General features: G+C 46.9%; 1 protein-coding gene across 6 annotated transcripts in view; it reads right to left on the reverse strand.

Moving 5' to 3' along the window:
- Positions 1-25,161, reverse strand: part of FRMD5 (FERM domain containing 5) — a 283,379-nt gene that overhangs the window by 29,375 nt on the left and 228,843 nt on the right. For all 6 annotated transcript variants that reach the window (XM_044980464.1, XM_044980461.1, XM_044980463.1 and 3 more), the window contains exons 6-8: positions 21,465-21,588; positions 19,775-19,862; positions 3,669-3,757 (exon numbers count right to left, since the gene is read on the reverse strand). In XM_044980464.1, the coding sequence (XP_044836399.1) occupies positions 3,669-3,757; positions 19,775-19,862; positions 21,465-21,588 (301 nt within the window). The remainder of the gene's footprint in view (positions 1-3,668; positions 3,758-19,774; positions 19,863-21,464; positions 21,589-25,161) is intronic.

The following is a 25,161-nucleotide window of genomic DNA, read 5'->3' on the forward strand; positions in this document are numbered from 1 at the left end:
GGCTTTGCAAATACAGAAAATACACATGCAATTTGTGGGAGTCATCAATCGCTGGAATCTTTAAACACCCACATGTGCACACTGCATGAACCCAATCCTGCACCCACAATTCCCATTGAAATCAATGGAAATGCTGCATGTGCAGGAAAGGCAGGATAAGCCCTATAGATCTCTAGAGTATTTAAAGGGTTAAGCTGGCAAGAAGCCCCATTTTTGAGACCAGCCACAGTGTAAGCTCGCTGGGCAGCTCTGCAGAAAGATCTCAACCAAATATGATGATCCCAGATTTTAAGAAAAGTTCTCATAAAGTAAAGGCTAAAAAGACTGGGCCTATTTTTGTTAACGAACAGACACGTCAGAGTGTCCTGAAGTGCCCCAGCTCTCTCTAGTGGGTTGGGAACCACATTTGATTAACCAGCGTAACCCAAACAATGTTAAACCAGTGCAAGCCAATTCCTTCTAGACATGGCTTGGCTGGCCGGGGTCCATGGAGCCAATGCAGGTTTAAATAAAGCTGGGGCACAACCATTTAGCGTCTGTCTAGTCACAGTTTGGCCCCATTCATGCCAAACCATCTCTAGGCCTAATTAGCTCAAACTCATTTAAAACAATGCTTTGAGTCGGCTCTTCAAACAGGATCTCAGCTGCCGGGCCCAAGTGGAACAGGATAAACTCCTCACCCGAATGGGAGGGAGAATCTAAAAGGAATTTACAACTAACAGTTAATTGGCAAATTCATTTCACTTCGATTCCCAGGTCCTGGCCTCACGTGGCCCTTGTATCATGGCCTACACAGGACAGCTGCTCTGTACCATACACTAAAATATGCAGTTACTCCAGGCAGGGAAACCACTTGTATATTTCTCCTTGTGGGGGAATGAAAAGAGCAAGTTACACAAATTCTCCTTTGGGGGGAAGCAAAACCTGCCCGAAAGAGACGTGCCCAGATCCCAGGCTGAACACACACTGAGCGTGAGTCCCACATAGTCAAACCCCATCGCATAATTATTACTAACCATCCAGGCTCCTTTGAATCATCCCATAACCACAGACACATGCCATGTTCATAAATAGATCCACCAAGCCTCCTATTCTGCCACCAGCTGATTGAGGCAGCTGACAAACAGTTACTATGATCTTTGCACAAGACAGAGAATGGGGAAGGGAGATTCTGAAAGTGCCTAGGAAAGGCACACTACCCAGCCTCAGTCCGTGGCATGCACAACTGGAATTTATGGCAGAATGTAGCCTACTCCATATAAAGTAAACACGGTGCAATGGGCTCCCTATTAGATTTATTGTTACTTTTAAATCATGTGAATTTTTAATCACTGAAGAGGCCGTACTGAGTCTCAGTAAAACAGCATGACATTAGTATTAAGAAATATACTCAGATTTTATAAATACACCAAATAAGAGGGCAGTAAGAATGATATCAAGCACTTCCCGTGTGCAAAGTGCAGCGTGAACATGGCGAACTCACCATCACACTGCACAGCTGTCCGGTCACCACTGGAACACCCTGCAGTTAGTTCATCGCATGAGTAGTCAGGAATCGTGCACAAAATACTAGTGCAATCGGGCTAACACGCATTGGGGTTTATGGATGTGAGGAGATGATCTTTGTTCCTGATGAGGTTCTGTTTGGCAGCATCCCAAATGTGTTTCTCTTTCTTTCATGTATATGGTGTGAAATTCACCCCAGCCAGAAAACCCCAGGAGGTGCCTATCTGCATCCTTAAGTTACTCAATGCCTTTAAAAATCTGCCTCTTAAGCCCCAGTTCAATTGCCCAGCAAAGGACAAACCTTCTGCCCAGCAGGAGTCGCTCAGCTGGCCACTAGGGGGTCTATGCCAGGGCAAGCAGGAAGAACTCCTCTTCCCCAATGCTAGATTCTCACTTGGTTTGGGAATGCACCAGAGGCCCTTGCATAGCAGCAAATCCTCTGGCCCAATGCAGGGGACTCTGCTCCCTCTGAGCTGCATTCTAAAACCCTGCTCAGCTGGCCAAATGCACAGCAGAAATGCATCAGTTCTGCTACCCAGGCTGCAAAGAGAAATGCAGGATTTCCTCTACGGTCCTATGGGAAGCTGCTTCCCGTGGTATGAAGGGCAGGCTGCCTGCCCTGAGGGGAATTTTGCCCATTGCACATATTGAGGGTGCAGCAACATGGACTCATTTACACTGTGGAGGAGGTGGAAAGTAGGTACCTGTATATGGAACTGACTGTAAATTGTCCCCTGATATAAACGCCTTCCACAGGCTGTTACAAAGCTGCATGTCTTACATATCAAGTGGGCAGAATAGCCCAATTGATGAGATGCCAGGGTCAAGACACACGTTAGTGCCTGTGATTGGAGATGACCCACAGCATATTAAACAAATGGGACAGTGCCTATCAGGCCACCAAAGCAGGAAGTACAGCAGTGTATGAGACAGACATTTTCATGGGAAGAAGCATCAAGGGGTTGAGAGAAAGCAGGAAGGTGGAGGTGAGACAAGCTTAAGGGTCTCTGACAAGCAGTCTAGGCCCAAAATCTGACCTCCCTCACTCAAGAGACAGCCAGATCTCCATGGCTGAGAAATGACAACTGCAGGACAAACCACCCCTCAAACCTCCATCAGTGAGAAAGGAGGAGAGGGCTTTTTATTCTCTTCCTAATTATCGACACACTCAAAGACATGTGGCTTGTTACTGTGCTTGGAGTGAACATGCAACTAACGCTCATGACCCGTCCACGCCCACCGACTAACCCTTCACATAAGGGGGTCTTGGAGACAGTCAGCCCTCAGTGAGACTGTGGTAAAACTGGAGTGACTCCAGATTTAAAAGGAGTTATTCTAATTGACATAAGTATCTCTGAGATCGGAATCTGGCTCAATTAATATAAATATTTCTAAATAAGTTTTTAACAAATGAAATTGCTGGCAACAGCTAACCCGGGGGGGGAAGTCGTTATGGGTACAGGACTGTCCTCACACAGCACTGATTTTCTTTTTTTGCTCCTCCAACCATTCCAAACTGGCCTCTCTCTTCTTTTTCCCAACAGGGAATTCCAAACTCAATTCCGGGCACTATTCTTGCATCAGAACGGCCAGACTGGGTCAGACCAAAGGTCCATCTAGCCCAGTGTCCTGTCTGCTGACAGTGGCCAGTGCCAGGTGCCCCAGAGGGAATGAACAGAACAGGGAATCTTCAAGTGATCCATCCCCTGTCGCCCATTCCCAGCTTCTGGCAGTCAGAGGCTTATGGATACCCAGAGCTATCCCACCTGTCAGTGCCGTTTGTTGGGCAAGTAGCTTTTTTACTCCCCAGTGAATTTTAACGTCTTCATAGAAGACACCGTGAATGGGATTTTCAAATGTACTTGGTATTGGCTTAACTCTGCTTTCATTTTGGTCAATAGGAGTTTTCCCATTGCTGTCAGTGGGAGGGAAGTTGGGTCACTGCGGAGCTCTAACCCTAGCGCTCAAGTAGCACGTCTACGATTCATAATGCGCCACGGCTATAGTCGAGGAAACACGGCTACTGCTATGCTTTGTGCTTGTCCTTTGGACACATTTCTCATTGTTGCAATCCAGAGAAATAATAAGGTGAGTTACCAGTGCTTGGTAAAAGCAGCTTAAACAAATAAACCCCAGAACGGGTTGAAATGGGGGGAACTCACCATTTGATGAAGTGAATTCTCTTGTTTCCCTGCAGAACAACAAAACCAAAGGGAGTGAAGGCCAAAAATGCCGCATTTCCTGACACATCCTGGAACACAATAAGACCTCATCAAAACGTTGCAGTGCCGGCAAAGTTTACACATCAATAGTCCTGAATACAGTGGTGGTAATGAATCTTCCCTCTTAAATTATGCCAACAGAACAGTCCTGACAGCTTTATTTAGACCGTGACATCCTGCCTATGGACGGGAATCTGCAGGAGCACAAAAAACATGACTGGGCCAGCAGAATTTGTGAGCAGAAAATACAATACAACTCCCAGACCCGAGGGCCTATTGATTTGCAGTGTAGCGCTAGCCAATGAAGAGAGCTCCCACATATCATCGATTCACTTTCATTAATAAACTTGAAAACCTTAAATTGTTGGTTGTGCAGATCTGAGCAGCACGGACAAAAGGTCCAGCTGAGCAGCATCAAGACACTTTTCAAAGCAATAACTAGTGTCATGGACAGTGCAAGGCAGCAGTTTAATTTAACCATAATGTTTAGGCTCTAGGGAAGGTAACATTAATTGTCTTGGCACTTGTGGAAAAAAACATGTCAATTTTTAAAAATACGATGGACAGCAGTAGGCGCTGTGTAGGTCAGACTGAAGGTTTCTTTCTTTTATAAATTGGATTTTCAACCCACACCCTAACCTAAGTTCCCTCCAAGTTGTGTGGCCGCGCAGCAGGCTATTAAGGGCCATGCAGACGGGAGAGGTGCCTCTCTCCCAGCCCTGCCGGAGCTGCCGCAGCAGGGAAAGGCACCTCTCCCCCAGCCCCGGGCTGCTGCAGCGAGAGAGGGCTGGGGGGAGTCCTCCCTCCCCATCGCAGCCCTGGGGCAGCCTGCACCCCAAACCTCTCATCGCCAGCCCCACCCCAGAGCTCTCACCCCCCCCGCACTCCAGTCCTCTGCCCTAGCCCCGAGCCCCCTCCCACACCCCAACCTCCTCATTCCCAGCCCCACCCCAGAGCCCTCACCCCCTGCACCCCAACCCTCTGCCCTAGCCCCCTCCCACACCCCAACCTCCTCATTCCCAGCCCCACCCCAGAGCCCTCACCCCCTGCACCCCAACCCTCTGCCCTAGCCCCGAGCCCCCTCCCACACCCCAACCTCCTCATTCCCAGCCCCACCCCAGAGCCCTCACCCCCTGCACCCCAACCCTCTGCCCTAGCCCCGAGCCCCCTCCCACACCCCAACCTCCTCATTCCCAGCCCCACCCCAGAGCCCTCACACCCCCCACACCCCAACCCTCTGCCCTAGCCCCGAGCCCGCTCCCACACTCCGAACCCTTCAGTCCCACCCCCGCTCACACATCCCCTCCATATTGGTGCACATAACAAAATTCATTCCGCACACGGATGTAAAAAGTCAAAGGGAACATTGGCTCTAACTTCTTTAAAAAGACCCTGATCTGACTGTGATTTTGTAGGCCGCACATCATCTCAAGGTACAGTTTTGCTGGGAAGTTTGGTAAAAATCAGACAGAGTTTTAAAATGGGTGTTCTGAAATGTTCTGAAAAATGTGGCTCTAATTTACTTCTTCACTATTCTTTGAACACATTTCTTGGTTCAAAGCAATACGACGTGGCCTTAATGGAAGGCAGAATCTAACCCAATGAGGTGTTTCTGCCTGCATAGAACAGATGGACTGAATGATCAGCATGCAAAATGTTCCCTCATCTGGCAATGATCATAGTATGAACTACCACATCGTCTATCATTCATGATCATTAAGGCTGCGATTTAGTCACGGAGGTCACGGAAGTCAAGGAATTCCGGATTCCAAACACCTCAGTGACTTCAGCCAGCACCGTTTGGGAGCTGCGGGGTACCCTTGCCACTACAGGTGGTAGGAACACCCCACAGCTCCTGGCCACAGCGGGCGGCAAGGAGGATCCCTGCAGCTACAATCCACCGCGGGTGGTAGGGGGACCCCCATAGCTCCTGCTCCTCCTGGCCGCCGCAGGTGTCAGGGGTGATCCCCACAGCTCCCAGCTGCCACGGGTGGCAGGGGGGACCCCCTCATCTTGGAGCCACCAGCAGAGAGGGACCCTGAATCTCCCAGCCCCCCTGCAGCTGCCCAGGCCCCTTATTTTATCAGAGATACTTTTAGTAAAAGTCAGGGACAGGTCATGAGCTCCAGAAAATTTTTCATTATTGCCTGTGACCTGTCCGTGACTGGTACTAAAAGTATCTGTGACAAAATCTTAGCTTTAATGATAATGAATACTGACAGGATACGGGGCTAGATGGACCATTCTTATGTTCTTAGAGATCTTGCAAAACTGAGCAACAAAATGGTGGAAGAAATTCACTGCTGGTAAGTGTAAAGTAATGCACATTGGAAAACATAATCCCAACTATACAGATAAAATGATGGGGTCTAAATTAGCTGTTACCACTCAAGAAAGAGACCTTGGAGTCATTGCAGATAATTCTCTGAAAACATCCACTCAACATGCAAAAAAAGCTAACAGAATCTTAGGAATCATTAGGGAAAGGGATAGATAATATGACAGAAAATATCATAATGCCACTATATAAATCCCTGGTACACCCACACCGTGAATACCGCGTACGGCTCTGATCACCTCATCTCAAAAAAGATGTATTAGAATTGGAAAAAGTACAGAGAAGCACAACAACGATTAGGGGTCTGGAGGAGCTTCCATACGAGGAAAGATTAAAAAGACTGGGACTGGTCATCTTAGAAAAGAGGAGACTAAGTGGGGATATGATAAAAGTCTGCAAAATCATGACTGGTGCGGAGAAAGTGATTAAGGAAGCGTTATTTACTCCTTCACATAACACAAGAACCAGGGGTCACCTAATGAAATTAATAGGCACCAGGCTTAAAACACACAAAAGGAAGTATTTCTTCACACAACGTATAGTCAACCTGTGGAACTCCTTTTCAGGAGATGTTGTGAAGGCCAAAAGTATAACTGGGTTTAAAAAAGAATTAGATAAATTCCTGGAGAATAGGTCCATCAGTGGCTATTAGCCAAGATGGTCAGGGACGAAATCCCATATTCTGGACATCACTAGCCTCTGACTACCAGAAGCTGGGACTGGACAACAGGGGATGAATCACTCGATAATTGCCCTGTTGTGTTAATTGCCTCTGAAGCATTTGGCAATGGCCACTGATGGAAGACAGGACTCTGGGATAGATGGACCATTGTTCTGACCCAGTATGGCCATTCTTATGATCAAAATGACAAACATTAACCAGCAAACACTATAGGTAAAACGTGCTCCTTAGCGAGGTCTACCTAGACCTGCATAAATGAACAGGACATTGACTCAGACCCTGGGCCCCAATGCAATCTGTTCGTATCAGTGGGGTGTAACAGGGACACAGCAGCTCTGAGGTCCTAGTCCCAGGATCAGGGAGAAGGCTGTAAAGGGAACGTGCAGCCAAATTTGCCACCTACATTTGCTGAGTGCAGGTCAATCAGGTTCGAAGCCCATACAGTCAGCACAGCCCAAAACTCCAAAGACAACGAACTACAGAAAACATCTGACTGCTCAAACGCCGTATCACACTAGCAGAAAATGTATGGAGCCCTGACACACGCTAATGCACTCCTGGGATAAGTTGACTTTGAAATCTTTAGATCTAATTAAATAAATAGCATATCATTTATTCAATGCATAACAACAACTTGTTATTATCTCAGCAAATAACAAGATTGGACAGGGGGGTGTAACTAGTAATCTGCTGAGATGTCATGAGCTGTGATCTCTATTTCCATCCAACGCAGAAGATTTCTCTGTCCTCAGCTGCAGCAGCTGAATATTTGCAAAACCTCCCAAATTAGAGGTTCTGTCATTCCAACTCTTCAAGCCCCAATTACTTACTGATGCTATAGGACATCATGGTTACATTAGGAGGGTCACATCTGTTTTTTAGACATGTTATTTAAAACATGACAGTTCCTTTGGAGTATTTATGAACTATCAGGCGACTGCTAGAGAGACAAGGTAGGTGAGGTTACACACGGACCTCAAAAGCTGGTACCTTCCCCCAACAGAAGCTGCTCCAATGAAAGATATCACCTCACCACCTGCTCTCTCTAATGTCCTGGGACCGACATGGCTGCATACTGCACCTGGAGACAGCCATCTGTGAAAGCTCCAGGAGTAAGATATGTACACCAAGGATTCATGAAGGGGAAAAACATTAATAGTTGCCAATATACCAGCACTCAGATCTGAATTCATCAGCCAATGCCACTTTGTTTACATGCAAAATCAAAATCAAAGCTCCTTTTTCAAATTGTGCGTACGAGGGAAGTGTAGTTGTTAACTCGGAAGAGGCCCAGATCCCTTTGCTTGCTGAATGAGAGCAGGAAGCTGCTGATAGCTCCTTGGAGAAAGTTTACTCTGAGATTGTAACTGCTACCAAATACCCACTGATCTCTGTTTGGGGTCTCGGCAGCACAGGAATTTAAATGAAGGTGCAGACTTTCCTTTGGCTTCGAATCTACACCACAGCAAGTGAGAGAGGACCATCACTATGCCTTCCTCCAGCAGAGCAGGGGCGGAGTGGAGCTGGGCTGGAGGCGGAGCTAGGTGAGGGGCGGAGCAGGGGGTGGAGTGGAGCTGGGGGTGGAGCTGGGCTGGAGGCAGAGCTGGGCTGCGGTGGAGCTGGGGGTGGAGCGGAGCTGGGGGTGGAGCTGAGCGAGGGGCGGGGCAGGGGGCGGAGCAGAGCTCGGGTGCAGCTGGGCTGGAGGCGGAGCTAGGTGGGGGCGGAGCAGGGGGTGAAGTGGAGCTGGGCTGGAGGCAGAGCTGGGCTGCGGTGGAGCTGGGGGTGGAGTGGAGCTGGGGGTGGAGCGGAGCTAGGGGCGGGGCAGGGGGTGGAGCGGAGCTGGGGGCGGGGCAGGGGGTGGAGCGGAGTTTGGGGACCAGTGCTATAGAGAAATTGTGAGGAGCATCACAGCAGCCTAAGCAGCTATGGACCCCCCCACCGAGGGCTACTCAAGAAAAATCCTCCAGTATCTCGCCCCCCAGAGCCTGACCCCTGAGGATTAGCGGCTTCCAGGAGATCAGGCCACAAAGCTGTGGCTCTCCCCCCGTGGCCAGTTTGTGGTGAGTTTGGCTACCTTCTGCTGAGAGAATGGTAACCGATAGGCCTAGGCCAGTGTGCTCACTCTGAGTGCAACTCTGTAAATCGGGTTATTGTTAGTAACAGTGCTGGTGGTGCAGTGCTCCAGCCCTGCCGATTGCTAGCGCCACACGCACTTATCCAGCGCCCTGCCAGCCATCGCCCCTTTCTACAGCATCACGCCCTAAACGCCCCTCCATGCGCTTTTCAGAAATAGATCCTCCGAAACGGCCGGAGCCGGGGATGCATCTGTTGGGCTTATATTTGCTCCATGAAATGCCGGGAACACAGGAGAGCATTTCCCGTGACTGCAAGCACTACAACTCGGAGTCAATTTACAAGAGATGTACACGGCGCTGAACATGAAGATGTCCATGTTTGGCTCTTGTGGCCATCATGCTAAAATCCCAAGATATCTCAGTTTTACTGATTCAGACAGGCTGGATTTTCTCTGATTCCATGTCCAGGTGTTAAGCTGTTGCTTCAGGTGTAAGCTTTCTCCTTCTATCAATCCACTCAAGTGATGGGTTTATTATTTTTACCTACGGCGCTTGCGATGGCTTCTGACCGTGCCGTGCAAGGACGTAGAAGACAACCCCTATGCCTATGGGTGCACTGAGTAAGTCAGTGTAGCACACGTTAATTGGGGACAGGAGACTGCTCAGCACACTGCCTTGTATAGCCTGTCCTTACCAGACATCAGGCCCAAGTATGTAGGTGGAAGACCAGACTGATCTCAAGGGAGTGATGCTGATTTGCATCAGCTAAGGATTGCTTAATATTTACACCAAGCGACAAGACTGGCTTAGCAAATATCCATACCAAAACCAAAGCCCTGCCTGATAACAAATAGCACACAAAAAATCAGCAAAGCTGGGGCGGGGAGACCCCTCCAGCCCTAACCAGGATCTGCAGCCCAGAGCCCACCTCCTGCCCAGGGACTACAGCATTATCAGTGCTTTCTGATTTGCACAGTTGTAACATTTTAGGGTGTTTCCATCATCTCAACACAAATCTCACTTATTGTCCTTGTGTTTCAGCCCCACACAGCAGAGAGGACGTCACCTGAAATACATGTCAAAGCCATACTGGCAGCTAGTTTCTCTGATTAGATCGCGAGAATTTGAGTAGTGAACAAATTGGTTTTAAATCCAGATTAGAGTGAAATCCATCTCAGTGTGACAAGGGTGAATGATCAAAAGTAAAAAGCATTCTCTGAACAACCTCAACCCAATCTCCTGCACAAAGCGACACATAAATCCCCAAACTAATCGCGTCTGAGATTCTGGACACGGCTTGAGAAGTGGAAAGATCTCCGTGTGTCTCCACTGTGGCCAGGCTCTATTTCCGACGTGCAGGAAGCGTTGCTGCACACAGAATACTCCCTAACCATGGGTCAGATCCCAAGATCTAGCCTTGACATGCCTGGCGCAGCTCAGGATTTGGGGATACAAAGGTGATTTTGTGCTACCGTTCCCTTCCCCTGGTCCTGGGGCCAGTTCTCCAGGCTGCTCTGCACTATGTCAGAGGGCCATTCTGGAAGCCATGAATTGCTGGGACAGAAGGATGCCATGCCGATCCCTCTTTACCTGGGCTGCATTGCCTCGGCTGGAGAAGGGCATAGGAGCAAGGATGGCATCCCTGGCCGGATTTCCTCACTAGGAGAATCTGTCTGCAGCTCTAGTTGAAGTGGCACCAAGCAGGCTGAGGTGTTAAGTGACTATTTTGCCTCAGTCTTCACTCAAAAGATTAATTGTGACCAGATTCTCAGCACAGCTAATATCAATAGCAAGGGGGAAGGAACACAAGCCAGACGAGGGTAAGACCAGGTTATATTTTGCTAAGTTAGGTGTATTCAAGCGGGCATGACCTGACAAACTTCACCCCAGGGTACTTAAGGAACTAGCTGAAGCAATCTTGGGATCATTAGTGATCATCTTTGAGAACTCCTGGAGGATGGGCCAGGGCCCAGAAGACTGGAGAAGGACAAACATAGCACCTATCTTTAAAAAGGGGAACCAGGAGGATCCAGGAGTTATAGATCGGTGAGCCTAGCTTCGATACCTAGAAAGAGACTGGAACAAATCAGTAAACCATCAATTTCCAACCACCTGGAGACTAACAGGGTGATATGGAATAGCCAGAATGGATTTGTCAGGAACAAATCATGCCAAACCCACTTAATTTCCTTCTTTGTTGGGGTTACTGGACTAGTGTCCAGGGGAGAAGCAATAGATGTGATATGATTTTAGGAAGGATTTTGATACAGGCGAACTGGGGAAATGTGCTCTGAATGAAATTGCTATAAGGGGGGTACACAACAGGTTGAAAAAATGTCCTGAAAGGGTAGTTATGAATGGTCCCCTGTCAAGCCGTATGGAGGTATCTGGAGCGGTCCCACTGGGGTCTGTTCTGGGTCCAGTACTATTCTCTACTTTCATTAATGATGTGGATAATGGAGTAGAGAGTATACTTATAAAATCTGCAAAGGACACCAAGCTGGGAAGGATTGCAAGCACATTGGAGGAAGGATTAGAATTCAAAATGACTCACAAATTAAAGAATTGAGCCGGAATCAACAAGATGAAATTCAGTACCGACAAGTGCAAAGTACTGAACTTAGGAAGGAAAAACCAACTGCACAACTACACGTGGAGACTAACGGGCAAGGTGGCAGTACTGCTGGAAAGGACCTGGGGGTGAGAGTGGATCACATGTTGAATATGAGTCGACAATGTGATGCGTGCGTGAGAAAGGCTAATAACATTCTGGGGTGTTTTACCAGGACTGTCTTATGTACGACACGGAAGGTCGTTGTTCACTCTGCTTGGCACTGGAGGGGCCGCAGCTGGAGCACTGTGTCAAGTTTTGGGCATCACATTTTAAGAACGATGTGGACTAGCTGACCTCTTGAGATCCCTCCCAGCCCTACGTTCTGTGATTAAGCTGAGTCTGAGGTTCCCTTGTGCAATGAGCTGAGGATCTGGCCCTAAATATTATGTTAAATTAGAACATTCCAGTCCCCTTTGCTGTTCAGAGCTAGCACAGATTTAACTGATTACAAGTGACTTCTTGCATCTAACGTCTATCAATATTTAAAGAAGCAGGTTTTTAACAAAGAAGCTGTCTGGTCGGAGGGTTTTCTTTAGCTTCCCTCATTGTCGTTTGAAAGTGCTTCCCAGACAGATCAGATCTGCACGGCGAAGCACTGGACTGGGACTCAGGAGACCTGGGTTATATTCCTGACTCTGCCACTGGACTCAAGGGGAACTCGGGCAAGTCATTTCATTTGCCTCAGTTTCCCATCTATAAAACGGGGATAACTATACTGACCTCCCTTGTGACGTGCTTTGAGAGCTATCAATGAAAAGTACCGGATAAGAGCTAGGGATTATCAGCTTATTTTGATATTGCTGAGGTAATGTAGATATGACATAAACAGAAAATATACCATCATTGTCTCCATAGTGCTTAGATATCTATGTGCTAGGGATTAGCTACAGAGATCAGAGAGGTTCTCAAAAACTGTTGAATAAAATATTGAAACACCACGGACAACTAAAGAACAACTAAAAACACAGGCCAGTAACAATTAGTACATCATAAATGTGTGTATCCAGACAGGTGGCAAAAGGAAAACACAGCATATTGATTAAAAGCCTTCCTGATCAGGCTACAAATTACCATCAGGAAGTTAGCTGAAAAAAGGGGATTTGGAAGATTACAAATCTGAATTTAATCAATTCAAAAATTGTGTTGGATGAGAGCAAAGCAAAGGTAATGCATGATCCCTATGTTATGCAGGTGTGATCTTTTCACTTCATCTGGTATGAGCTCCTATTGGATTTATTTGGGTGACATTTTGTTACATTTCTATTATATTGCACTTGGGAACATTTTAAAAAGTACCCAAATGACACAGACTCGTATTGATTTTCAATGGGATCTAGGTTCCTAAATCACATAGGCACTTTTGAAATGGTTACACTTTGTCTTTATTCCTTTGCTTGGTGCCTCGAGCACTTTGGCTGGATGGGAAGGAATTAGGGGAAATCCTATTGGGGTTTTTTGTTTTTTTACACATTCTGAAACAAATAAACTAAGATTGTGATGCAGCAAAAAAAAAAATGAAAAAAGAAAAACATATAAGTCACAGAAAGAAAATGGTCCACATTAATATAAATTAAATGTAGCATTTTAAATAGTAGATTAAATATTAAATGCACCATCCATGATGTAGCACTGTTCCTGTCAGATGACAAATCTCAGAGCAGCCCAATATGATAAATGCTTTCTCACAGCACAGTCCCATTTTAATTTTCCTCTGATTCACATCTAATGTTTAATATATCTCTATAAACCTCTGGGAGAGGAGGGGATTGGCAGAATGGAATATTCCATAAAGATTTAGCATATTGAACTGAGACGGGATTTGTGGGTCACTGGGACTGGAGCTGGGTCACAAAGAGATTTTGATGATGACGATGATGATGGTGATGATGATTTTGCAGAAGAGAGATTATCTTCACAGTCAGGACTCTTTTATATTCCACTCCCGTGATTCCTGACTCCTACGGATAATCGAAAAAGAAAATTCACACAGGCCACGCTGCTGACTACTCCCATAGTTCTGCCTGCTTGTTGAATACATTCTTCAGTCAAGGACTATGTAAAAAAGCCAAGTGATTTATATGTTTAATTCCCACTGTTCGAGTCCCCTGGCACCTTACACACACACACACACACACACACAGAGTGACAGTCTGAGGATGGGTCCCCCTGTCAAATCAGGCAGGCAGACAAATGCACTTTTACAACAAAGCTTGTCCTTCCCTGTGTCGGAGCAAGGCCCTTAATGCTCATCACACGGCTCTCTGCTCATATTACCTGCCAGCAACCAGTTATACTCTAGCTCCCTCTACGGGCTCCCTGCCGACACACACTCGCAAAACCCTGCCTGCTCGGGTGAACTCCTTTAATGGTACAATGTCACAACATAAACCAGGAATAAAATGAATGGAAGACAATTAAACCTTGTGAGCCTGGTTCTCGTTTACACACCTCTGACAGTATAAAGGTGACTTAAAGTGGGTGTGAAAATAGGAGTGATGTAAATGGGCCTCAGGCCTGGTCTACGCATAGAAGTGAGGTCGACACAGCCACAGCTAAGGGGTGTGAAAAACCCACACCCCTGAGTGCCGTCACTATGGCGACCTAACTCCCAGTGTAGATGCAGCTAGGTCAATGGAGAACACGTCTGTCAACCTCACTCCAGTCACGTGGGGAGGTGGAGTTCCTGCACATGAAGGAAAAACCCCTTTGGCCGCTGTAATCTGCATCTCCAGTAAGAATGTACACAGCAGGCCTACGGCACACGGCTATGCTGTTAGAGCACTGGTAGCACAGACATGGTCCCGGAGTAGATGAGACTCAGGCCCTGTGCTTTTCCAAAGTGGGCTCCGTCCCATGGCACGTGTACCGTTTCCTCCTTTTGCCATCTAGGCCTTGGCACTGCAGCTGGCATGCAGTGTACAAAGAGGAAACCAAGACAAAGCCTGGAAGAAATCCAGGGGCACCTTCCCAAGGATTCTGAAGTGCCTCAGTTGTCTCCATTGCCTTGGCCGTGTTTCGTCAAACCAAGTTACAAACCCATGCAATCCCAGCGCGTTACAAACCCGTACTTCGCACAGCCGTGTTCCAGCAGGATCCCACACACTGACCCAGTGTCTTCAGCTGACAAGAGAAAAAGTGAGTCCGTGTCTCACAGGGAGGAAGGGAGAGAGCCCCAGACAGATGAGGCAGCACAAGCAAAAGAGTGGCCCCCCGTCGGGGAGGGCGATAGGGCCCAGGCCCAGGCTGGAGTGTGAATGGATGTAATCAGGTCAGAGTGGGTGAAAGCAGCAAGTCTGTGGAGAGTTTCGAAATGCTGCAAAGCAGTTGTGAACAGGCCTGGGAGATGGAGAGGAGGCTGGTGAACGTGCCCAAAAGGGAGCGGGAAACAATTGTACCATGATCCTGCTTCCTGAAATTCACAGGAAAGGCTTCTAAAGGCGACAGACGAAGGCCTGGAGAAAGCTTTCCACAGAGGCGAGATCAAGGGGACGTCTCTCTCTATCATCGTCACGTACAGAAACGTTTATATCAATGAATGATACTGCCAGAGGCTGGCTGCAGGGACTGCTGCTCCGAGGACCAAGCTGCAGTCACATGAAATGAAAGCTCACGGTCCCAGTGATGTGTAATGTTAATCTTCCTCCGGACGCTGAGGACCAGCAGCCTGGCATTGGCTTGGATTGATGACATGTAATAATTAATTAAAATAATGATTTAAAAATAACAAGTTCCAAGGCACTGAGGGCTTGTCTACAACTAAAACGCTACAGTGGCACAGCGGCATGGCTGCAGCATAGACACTACCTACATTACAGGAGGGGTTCTCCCATCGGCAGGGAAAATCTACCTCCACGACCTAGTGCCATCTACAGGGGACATAGGCCACCTTAACAATGCCACTCGGGGGGTTTCCACACCCCTGAGCAATGTAGTTAAACTGCCCTAATTTTCTAATGTAGATCAGGCCTAAATATGGGGTGGATTCAAAATTCGCGTGTCTCTACTTAACACTAGCCAGAAGCATCATACCTGTGCAGACGGCAGTGGCTGGATATGGCCAGAGAGCCCTGAGTCGAAGGGTCCATCTACAAGCAGCTGGGGGATCAGAGTCCCAGCTTAGGCAGATGTACACACAACATCTCGGCTCGAGTTGGCACTTCAGAACAGCACCGTGGCCACAGCAGCCTGGCTGCCCAAGTGCAAACCCCCGCCGCCCATGCCGCTGTGGCCACGCTGCCATTTTTCATGCACTAGCTTGAGCCGAGCCGTTGTGCGTACGTCTACCCAATCCAGGAATGCCACCTCCCAGCTGTCAGGCAGACATACCCTACATGTGATGGCCATGAAGTGGGAAGAAGGGAGAAAGGGGAAAGTAACTGTGAGGCTCTGTCAGTGAATTCTCTATAGTCACTATCACCAGACACTGGACAACTTAATCAAGTGGAGTTTGAGAGACCAAGAGGCCGGAAAACTGCCAGTTTGTAGAAGTGCAGATTGTGTAAGTTAATGGGCCTGATTCTGCTGCCTCTGAAGTGTACAGGAGTCCTGACACTGACCTCACTGGGGGCAGGACGGTGACCAATGTTTGAATATTGAGGAGACTCCATCAACAGGTGCCACTGGATACATACCACAGAGATGGTCTCTGCAGGATGCCTCAGCTCTGTGCCAAACTGGATTTAATCCTTAGGTCAAATCTCCAAATTACTTCATGGACAGTAAAGTCACTAACTTAAAAGCCAAGCTGTGCGGAGAGGGGGCATTCCATTTCAGGGAGGGGTTCAATACTCCAGAATTTTGTTCCAATCCAATTTGGAATGAAAACTAAACATTTCAGGATTCCTTGTGAAGGGGATGGAGCCCTTGCTGCTGGACCCTCGGAGCCCGGGGGTCACCTCTGGAGCAGTTTGGCACGTGGGCTGCCAACAAGCCAGCCAGCATGCTGGCAGAAAACCAGAGAGGTCTGAAAACCTGCCTGGGAAGGCAGGGCTCCAATGGAACCCCACAGAAATCAAACCATCTCCATACTTCATGTGTTTATTCCTGTATCAAGCACCCGCATAACTGAGTCTCACAAACTGGAGGTGGTTGTTAGCCCAGGAAAAAAACAACCCTTCCTGCTTCTAAGTAAACCAGGGTTAGCTCTTCTGGAACCGTGAAAGCATCCTCCCTCTGTGAATGACACACCATCAGTTAATCAGCTTTTCCTCTCTAGGGAACAAGAGCTGAATGTGCAGAAGGGGAATTCTGCTGATTGGAGTCTGATCACTAGTAGATAATAATGGCATCTCCTCCTCCTTAAATTAGGTAGCTGATCAGACTGGGCATCAGTGCAGAGACCAGTCTGATTTTATTTAATTATATCAGTATGATTCCCCTTTTCTCATTTTTCCCAGGGCAGCATGCCCCAGATTCTACCAGCCTGGTAATGCTCTCGAAGCTAAGAGGGATCATTTTTATTTATTACACTGCATCTCTCTTGCTGCTTCCATCTCTTCTAGTAGGAACATTAATGTGGATGCTGGCCAGAAAATTACCCAAGTGAACTCTATTTAGCTAATAAGAAAATGTCAGAGCAACTCTCTTAATGTCTCTGCTCTTCTTATGTGCTGGTGGCACATTGTAAGGTCTCTTAGTGACTCTCACATATTCAGCATCAGGCTATCAGTGTAATTGACTTCAATGTTTTTTTCACTCTGGCTACAGCCACACAGTCACGGCTCCTGATTAGAATTTGAGATAGGACCAGAGTGCAGCATCTCACTATCTCTGCTGGATGCTGGCAAGTGTGACTGTTAACTAGCCTTCTTCTGTCGGCATCCAGCACCCTACATGCCAACAAAACATCCTGGCCACAGAGTGACTGACGCCAGGGTGCAGAGTGACTGACAGCTTGCAGGCTTTCTGATTGTTGATGATTTTGCGTATGTCACAGTCAGCTCCCCGGACCCCTCAATGGGTGTTGAACTTTGTGGTTCCCTGGGCATGCTGAATGGGATCAAATAAGTTTAAACCAAATTGTGGGTGAACTCACTTTGGCTTTTTCTCAGCTAAATGGTCCCTACAATTTCCCACTATTGCTAATGCTGCTTCATCTCCATCCGTGGCAGCAAAGACGGGCGCGCTGAGGCAGACGAGGTGTTGGCAGCTGCTGGAGTTTTACGTATCAGGTTGCGAGGTAGGCCTGCTTTCAGTGGCAAGTTGGAACAGTGTCCAAAACGCTGGTGGCACCTCCACGCTGCTCTCAGCTGTTCAGCGCCACCAATAGCAGAAACTAGCACTTTTAGGGATGCTCCCACCAATGGAGCTGAGCAGCTGATAGCAACAGAGGGAAAATCTAAGGACAAAAGACTAATGTAAAGGAGGCCTTTGAAGGGGGAGCCCACCACAGTTTGGGGCTTAACAAGCATTGAACTTGGTTGAGCCTATCAATGGAGTTCAGCACCACCATGGTGGGCAGAGGCACCCCACAGTCAAACAGAGCAGAGTATTCGAGTACAGACAGAGCTGTCTCACTATCTGCCTACTCTTGGTACTTACATGGGCCCCGGCACCACAGTATCTGAGCAACTCACAAGCTTCACTGTATTTACCCTCACAGCACCCCTGCGAAAAAGGCAGTGCTGTTATCCCCAGCCCAATTCACAGAGGGGAAACTGAGGCACGGAGCGGCTAAGTGACTTGCCCAGGGTCACATAGGAAGTCTGTGGTGGAGCAGGGAATTGAGGCTCCCACCTCCCAGGCTAGTGCCCTGACCATCAGCCCAGCTTTGATTTTTGTGTTGGTGCCTCAGCAATGTTTGGAACTAGTGACATCCTGAATAGCCACCTCTGGAGCAAGGCAACAGCTAGAGAATTACTCCTTGGGGACGGGCTAGTTTTAAGCCGATGTGGGGAATACACGTATCTGAAAGGGACAAGCATAAGGGAGGCTAAAGGAGAAGAACATGTGAAGTACAGCTCTGTGGTGGGGAATGCCAGCGCTGAGCCAGGAAAGACAAGGGCTACTAGGTTAACACGGCCCAAAGTGACAGTCGTTTGGCAAACCAAGAAAACTGAACTGACAAAGTAATTCATTTGTCCCAACTCTGCACTGGCCTTTCTCTGTAGTGTGGGCTAACTGCTTCATAAATCCAAAACACAGGGCAAGCGAATGCCAGTGAGTGGGGCAGGCAAACATTTATGCTGTATAAACTCACTTTAACTAACTGGAAGACCACCCTAGAGTAAAGACACTGACTTCACGCACATATCCGCTATCTGCTTGACACTGCCGCACATTCATAGACATGCAATGGAATTCTATGGGACACATCACAGCTCCATGAAATGACCATGTTACCAAAGTCAATAAAAACCATTTTGTAAAGAACACTAAATGATGGGCCAGGGAGCGATGGAAATTGAGCCCATCTGTGGCGGATCAATGCCTATGGATCTCTCGCATATCATGGATCTTGTCATTTCCTCAAAAATAAATGTTGCTGCAAAGAATGATTGAACATTGTCCTTTCATTTGTTGTCATTTACATTTACTTTCCTGTGCAGTAGAACACCAGTTACAAACTGACCAGTCAGCTACACACCTCAGCTGGAACCAGAAATACAGACAGCAGCAGAGACCCCCCACCCCAAAAAGACAAATACAGGACAGTGCTGTTAAATATAAACTGCTAAAAAAATAAAGGGAAGTTACAAAAAGATTTGAAAAGATAAGGAAACTCTTCCTGTGCTTGTTCGTTTAAATTAAGATGGTTAAAAGCAGCATTTTTCTTCTGCATAGTCAAGTTTCAAAGCTGTATTAAGTCAATGTTCAGTTGTAAACTACAACCATAATGTTTTGTTCAGCGTTAATAATAATAATAATTATTTGAGACGTACCTATCTCACAGAACTGGAAGGGACCCCAAAAGGTCATCGAGTCCAGCCCCCTGCCTTCACTAGCGGGACCAAGTTACGAGTTACGAACATATCAGAGTTACGAGCTACCTCCATTCCCGAAGTGTTCGTAATTCTGAGGTTCTTCTGTAGTTTCCTTAAATACTCTGCTGGCTACATTTCTCAGCAGCACCCAGAACCAAACCTTTTATGCCATTTTTAATCCAAGCTAGCAAAGGGGCCGCTAATCAGGCCTATCCCTTGAAGAGGGCCTGCATGTCATATACAGAACATGTCACTATGGCACGGCCCTGCAAATGCCATGTGAGGCACTCTGATGGCAAGGATAAATTGCTGTACTTGGAACCAATCAATGTAACCTTTGCAACTTGTCATTTGCTAGTAATCTGCAAGGCTGAAAATCTAACAGAAGAAAAAAGCTTTTAGAGATGAGCTTTACCTTGCACGGGTGTGGGTCAACCCCGTATGTCTCCAGGGTCTGGGCTTTTCTTAAAAAATTTAACTCTGAAGTAGCTGGTGTCTGACCACTGGAGGAAAGAAAATCAGGGAAAGGTGTGAACATCAGGACCAGTCATTATGTTCACTGTTTCCATTAAAATACCGGCCATCAAATCAAGCAGACTCCTTTGACGTCATTCAGCCAGCGGATTGAATCTAAAACAGGATCTTGTAAGAGGACTCGGCTCTTAAGCCTGTCCTTCCCGTTCTGCAAGCTGGACTTCAGCTGTACAGAAGACAGACTCCCAACGCTAAAAAGGAACAGAATAAAGGAGCCTCTGCACAAGGTAAGGTGTAATTAAATACAATCAGCCCAGGCTGCGATAAGCATTTCACTTGGTTGCGGAGCATTATATGCTGAAAACAGCCCATTTCATGTACGTTTTTCAGGTCCCTTTTATGACGTCACATCAAATGACGTAACATCTGTACATGTGTCTGAGGTTAAAAACAAATACAAAACTCCCTCTTAGGGAATGCGAGAGCTGGTAAAAGCAAGCTCAGTAAATGAGCTACGCACTGCGGACAGCTTATAACTCCTTCCCCGAGCGCCACCAGAGCAGCTTCACTAGCTCTGGTTTCCAGGATGCCCATTCTGGATTCTTATCTTGCTGGCAACTTTGCCAGCCTTATTGCCTGGGTCACCTTCACACAGTTTTGTGAATGGACGTGAAGTGTAATCGACTGTGGCTTGTCACATGTCGTAAACAAAGATACAGCTAGTATGATGGGAATATCAGAAGAGGATGATATCTTACTTTTATACAGCACCTCATCCCAAAATAGGATGTGCATAATAGAGCAGGCAGCTGAAACTGCCGGGGGAATTTAGGAAGGCAGACTATATTTATCCAGGATGAAATATAGTTACCATCCCTGCTCGATAAGAAAAAGCCAGGGGATCTTTAATCAACCCTTAAACTGGGCTGAGTTCAAGACTCAGCAAAATAAATAAATAAAAGTCCACCTGAGCTGGGCCCCTGGCGCGTGAGGAGATATTAGGAATCCGTGGGTACAAACTGCCTGAGCCAGACATTTTTGTTACAAGCTAATGACAGTCCATTGTTGGGAAACGATATTCCCAGCACTCCACTGAGACCACTTTAGGCCCTTTCTTTAATTCTACAAATGGCCGAGACCTCAGGCTGAAATCCCATCTGACGGCTGTTCAATGGATGAGATGAATAAAAAAGATTTCAGAGTTTTTATTATTCTTTGATTATCTACATTTTAAAGCACTTCTGGTAATTTTTTTTAGGCACTTTTATGATGTTCCTATTTCACCAAGTAGAGGTTCGGTATTAGCTGCCATGTCCTATTTCCAGACTATTTTTTATTTTTGTTTTGTTGTAATGCCTCTAATAGTGCTTAATAAATTGACCTTAATTTTTAAGAACATCTCCATTATTTTCCCTCTTATTAAACATGAACTATGTTACCAAAAGAAACTCTTCTTTCTCATTTAGTGTAAGTAACATGCAATAAAGCTCCTCACCCCATTACACAGAACCGTTATGTTCGAAACCCTAAACAGGAATAGCAGTAAACCAAATACAGTAAGTCTACAGTTAATCAACATATGTGACCTCTTTTAAATGGCACAGTATGGTACATCCCAAAGTTAATGTTACCTGAGTTCTGTTTTGTGAATCTCTGCAATTTTCCTTTCCAGCTTTTCTGAATGTTTGGGGAAAAATTGGAACTTGGAGCTGTAGCCTTCTGGGTGCTTCCCGGGGTCGTAGTCCCCAATCTCGGCTAGTAAAAGAGAGAAAGGCCATATAATGAAATAAGAAGGTTTTCATCATTTGGAGTGAAATCATTTCTAGACGTAACTGCAATTAAAAGAGCAAAATGGTTTAATATTGAAAGTCAAAGGGCATCTTCCCAGAAAGGGGGTTTGTGGGTTTTCATGGCAGTTGGTTTTGTTGGAAACAGAAAACTGTTTCTTCTCCAAATGAAGTTGATAGCGAGGGGGTAACTAGCTGAGGGGGCTGGCAATGGGATACAGAGCAGTAATAATAATAGGAGATATACCTATCCCCTAGAACTGGAAGGGACCTCAAAAAGGTCATTGAGTCCAGCCTGCTGCCTTCGCTAGCAGGACCAAGTACTGATTTTTGCCCCAGTTCCCTAAATGGCCCCCCCAAGCATTGAACTCACAGCCCTGGGTTATCAGGCCAATGCTCAAACCACTGAGCTATCCCTCCCTTCCAGCCATGCTGGTGGTGAGCCTGGATGAGTGGAGGCCTGTGTGGAATTAGTTTGATGGGTCTCTGTCCAGTTCCCAGTGCACAGGTGTCCACAACACAAGAAATCCACCATCACACCTGGGTCCTAGTCTCAGCAGGGAAATCAAAAAGTGAACAGGCATAGAGAGTGAATTAACCTCTGACTCCTTCCCCTCTCCAATGGCTCACCCACCCACCCATGCTGGTGGTGTCAACTGACACACAGAAAACATACCAGGCTCATTGCATGATGAGGCAGCATGGGAAAACTCGCACTGCTGATGCCTGCATTTAACAGTTGGGTGAAGGATTTGTAAGGAATAATTAATCTCTGAATTTCACTCTATGTTTGTGAGCAGATGGCCACTGTCTCACCTTTAGTCATTCTTCAGAACTATTCTGTCAAATAATTCGTAGGAACTGCTCTTGGCCTGCAGTGCATTTCCAAGCAGTTCACTGCCAATATTAAACGTGGAGTTCTTCTGAGAGGACAAGTCATTCACATGGTGTAGCCCTGTTCCGACTGGAGGAGCAGAATCAACGTTCCAGTGAATAAACTCCCCCTTCTGGGAACATTCTGTAACATTCACTTCACATTTGGGCGACATTTCTGCAAATAAACTAATTTGCTGGCATATTGCTTGAAAACGAGCACAGAAGTGGCACGGACACGCCTGAAGAGGATTTTAAAGTGTTAATGAATATCTACAGAATTGTTTTGCACGGTATCTTCCCGTCTGTACTGTGCTGAACCTGCTCTAGGGAAGATTGGAGGAGTCCACTTGGCAGGACTGGCAATTGGGCAGCTTCCGCCAGCATTAATGTACACAAAAATGTTACCAAAAAATAAAATGTACATCTCTATCCATGCCATCTCCCATAACAGCCACCACATGGCTGTAGAACAGGGACCAGCTCCTGAAGTCACCAGCGTGTATTCCTGTGCTCTGAGGACTTCTTCGTCCTTTCCCATTAAACGAGACACAGCAATAAATCACGCTCCAGTTGTCTAGATGGGAAAATGATTCTAACGCCATCCAAGAGGTTCTGAGGCATGTAGCCGCTAATGTCTACAACAGAACTCGGGAGGCACAGTGCTCCATTGTATCACATCTTATGAGCTCAGAACAATTCAAACTACCTTGGACACTTCAAAAAAAGATTTTTGTGCACTCAGTGGATGTGATTGTGCTTGCACCTCAGAAAAACAAAGTTAATTAGTTGGAAAGATCTGCAGATTGGCACTGGCAGAAACGGCCTTTCGTTTTCTTTCTGAAATGAGCAAATTCCCAGTGAATAATAAGGAAGATCACACTCCTAAAGGCCCTCCTGTGTGACACGCCATAGCAGGGGACTCTCTTGGAGGAAACTTGTGCAAGGATTCTCACATGGACATTTCCACTATATCATCTCCTGGCAGGATGGGGTTTGCTCCCCCTCCACGGAAAAGTTGCTCCCAAACCTGGCAGACACCTTCAGGCAGGGCTGGCTGTGCGGAAGCTCTGTACCCCCCCGAGGCTCTAGTCCCATAGTACCAACTCCAGTGACACTACCCGGGACTCCACCCTGATGTGGCATCCCCGAGGGACCACTTTAATCTATGGTGAGGTGTCCTCTGCAGGATGGGGGTGGGTGAAGACAGCTTATGTTGATCTTCTCCCTGTCATGTCCTTCCCCTCTCCAATGGCTCACCCAGATAGACCCCAGGCCCCACCCACCCACGCTGGTGGCTTCAATTGGCACACAGAAAACATACCCACCCTGAATCCAGAAAATACCCAGCAATCAGGGAAAATACCCCATTCCATATGATTAAAAACCCAGGCATGTGCAATGTTTGCTTCAATACAAGGACATGACACGACACTCCCCGGGTTCCATGTCTATTTAGAGTCTTCACATTCAGGCCAGGTTCATGACTCTGTAGAGCAAACTCAAGCCCGTCAAGAGAACCAGGGCTAGGAATCCTGCTCCAATCATGTGCAATTCATGGCTTCCAACGGCCCCAGCATGAGATCAGGTGAGACGTGGCTATTCCCCCACCCCGAGGTTTGCTTTGAGATTGGGAGGCTTTTCCCAACCCAAAATCTAAAGAGTGACACTGAGCCATGAACCCACAAGAACACAGCCCAACAAGAATGTATGTGGGAGTCTCAGCAAAGCAAAACTCCTCTAGACCCCACAGTCCCATCAGAAACATCGAGGATTATGCAGGTGACTAGATCAGAGCTGATTCCTCTAGCTCCATCACACCTTCATACGTGTTTCGTAATCTCCCCTGAACAATTAGCATGATGAGGAGCAGCGGTGCAGCATACAGCTGCCAGGCTGGAGCTGCCCATGAAGCCGAGACAGTAAACTGTTTTATCAGCGGATTAGAAATCAGCTCTGCTCCTTTCATACATCTGAAAGAAATGGGCTGATTTTTCCTTGAGACAGGCTGAACAGGCAGCTGCCCCATCTCCACCTTCATCACCCTCTGGGAAGCAGCCAGTAATTAAATCCAAATTTGACTTAAGCTGCAGTAAAGGGGAACAGAAAAGAGGTGAAAAAATAGTTCTCTCTTGGCTGAACAAGGCAGCACAGAATTTCATCTCTGCGTCTCATGCTACTTAGCTGCATATTAGTTGGGGACTGGTCCTGCTTTGAGCAGGGGGTTGGACTAGATGACCTCCTGAGGTCCCTTCCAACCCTGATAGTCTATGATTCTATGATATCTGCTTTCCATGCTATATAAAAGTACTGCATCTGCAGCATCTCACAACTCAGTCAGAAAGGACCTCTCTCTCTCTCCCTCTCAATTTCCTTTGGTCTGCGGCTCCTAGTGAAATGTCGATGTTATGTTAATGTGCATGCTTCCCCTGTAAAGTGTTAAGGGGGGGGATACAGGTGTATTTCCCCCCTTTTGCATTTTACAGGGGAAGAATCAAAACTAATGATTAGTGTCTTTGAAAAATTCAAATATACTGAACTGTAAACAGGTGTGATGTAGAAAAAATATCCGGTCTACTCCAAAATATCTTGTTCGTGCTTTGGAGCTGGACCTCGTCATTCTGCACACCCCTGGCTCTATGTCAGTGATGACACACACAAACGACAT

This window comes from Mauremys mutica, chromosome 11 (genome assembly GCF_020497125.1).
Source record: "Mauremys mutica isolate MM-2020 ecotype Southern chromosome 11, ASM2049712v1, whole genome shotgun sequence".
NCBI lineage: Eukaryota > Metazoa > Chordata > Testudines > Geoemydidae > Mauremys > Mauremys mutica.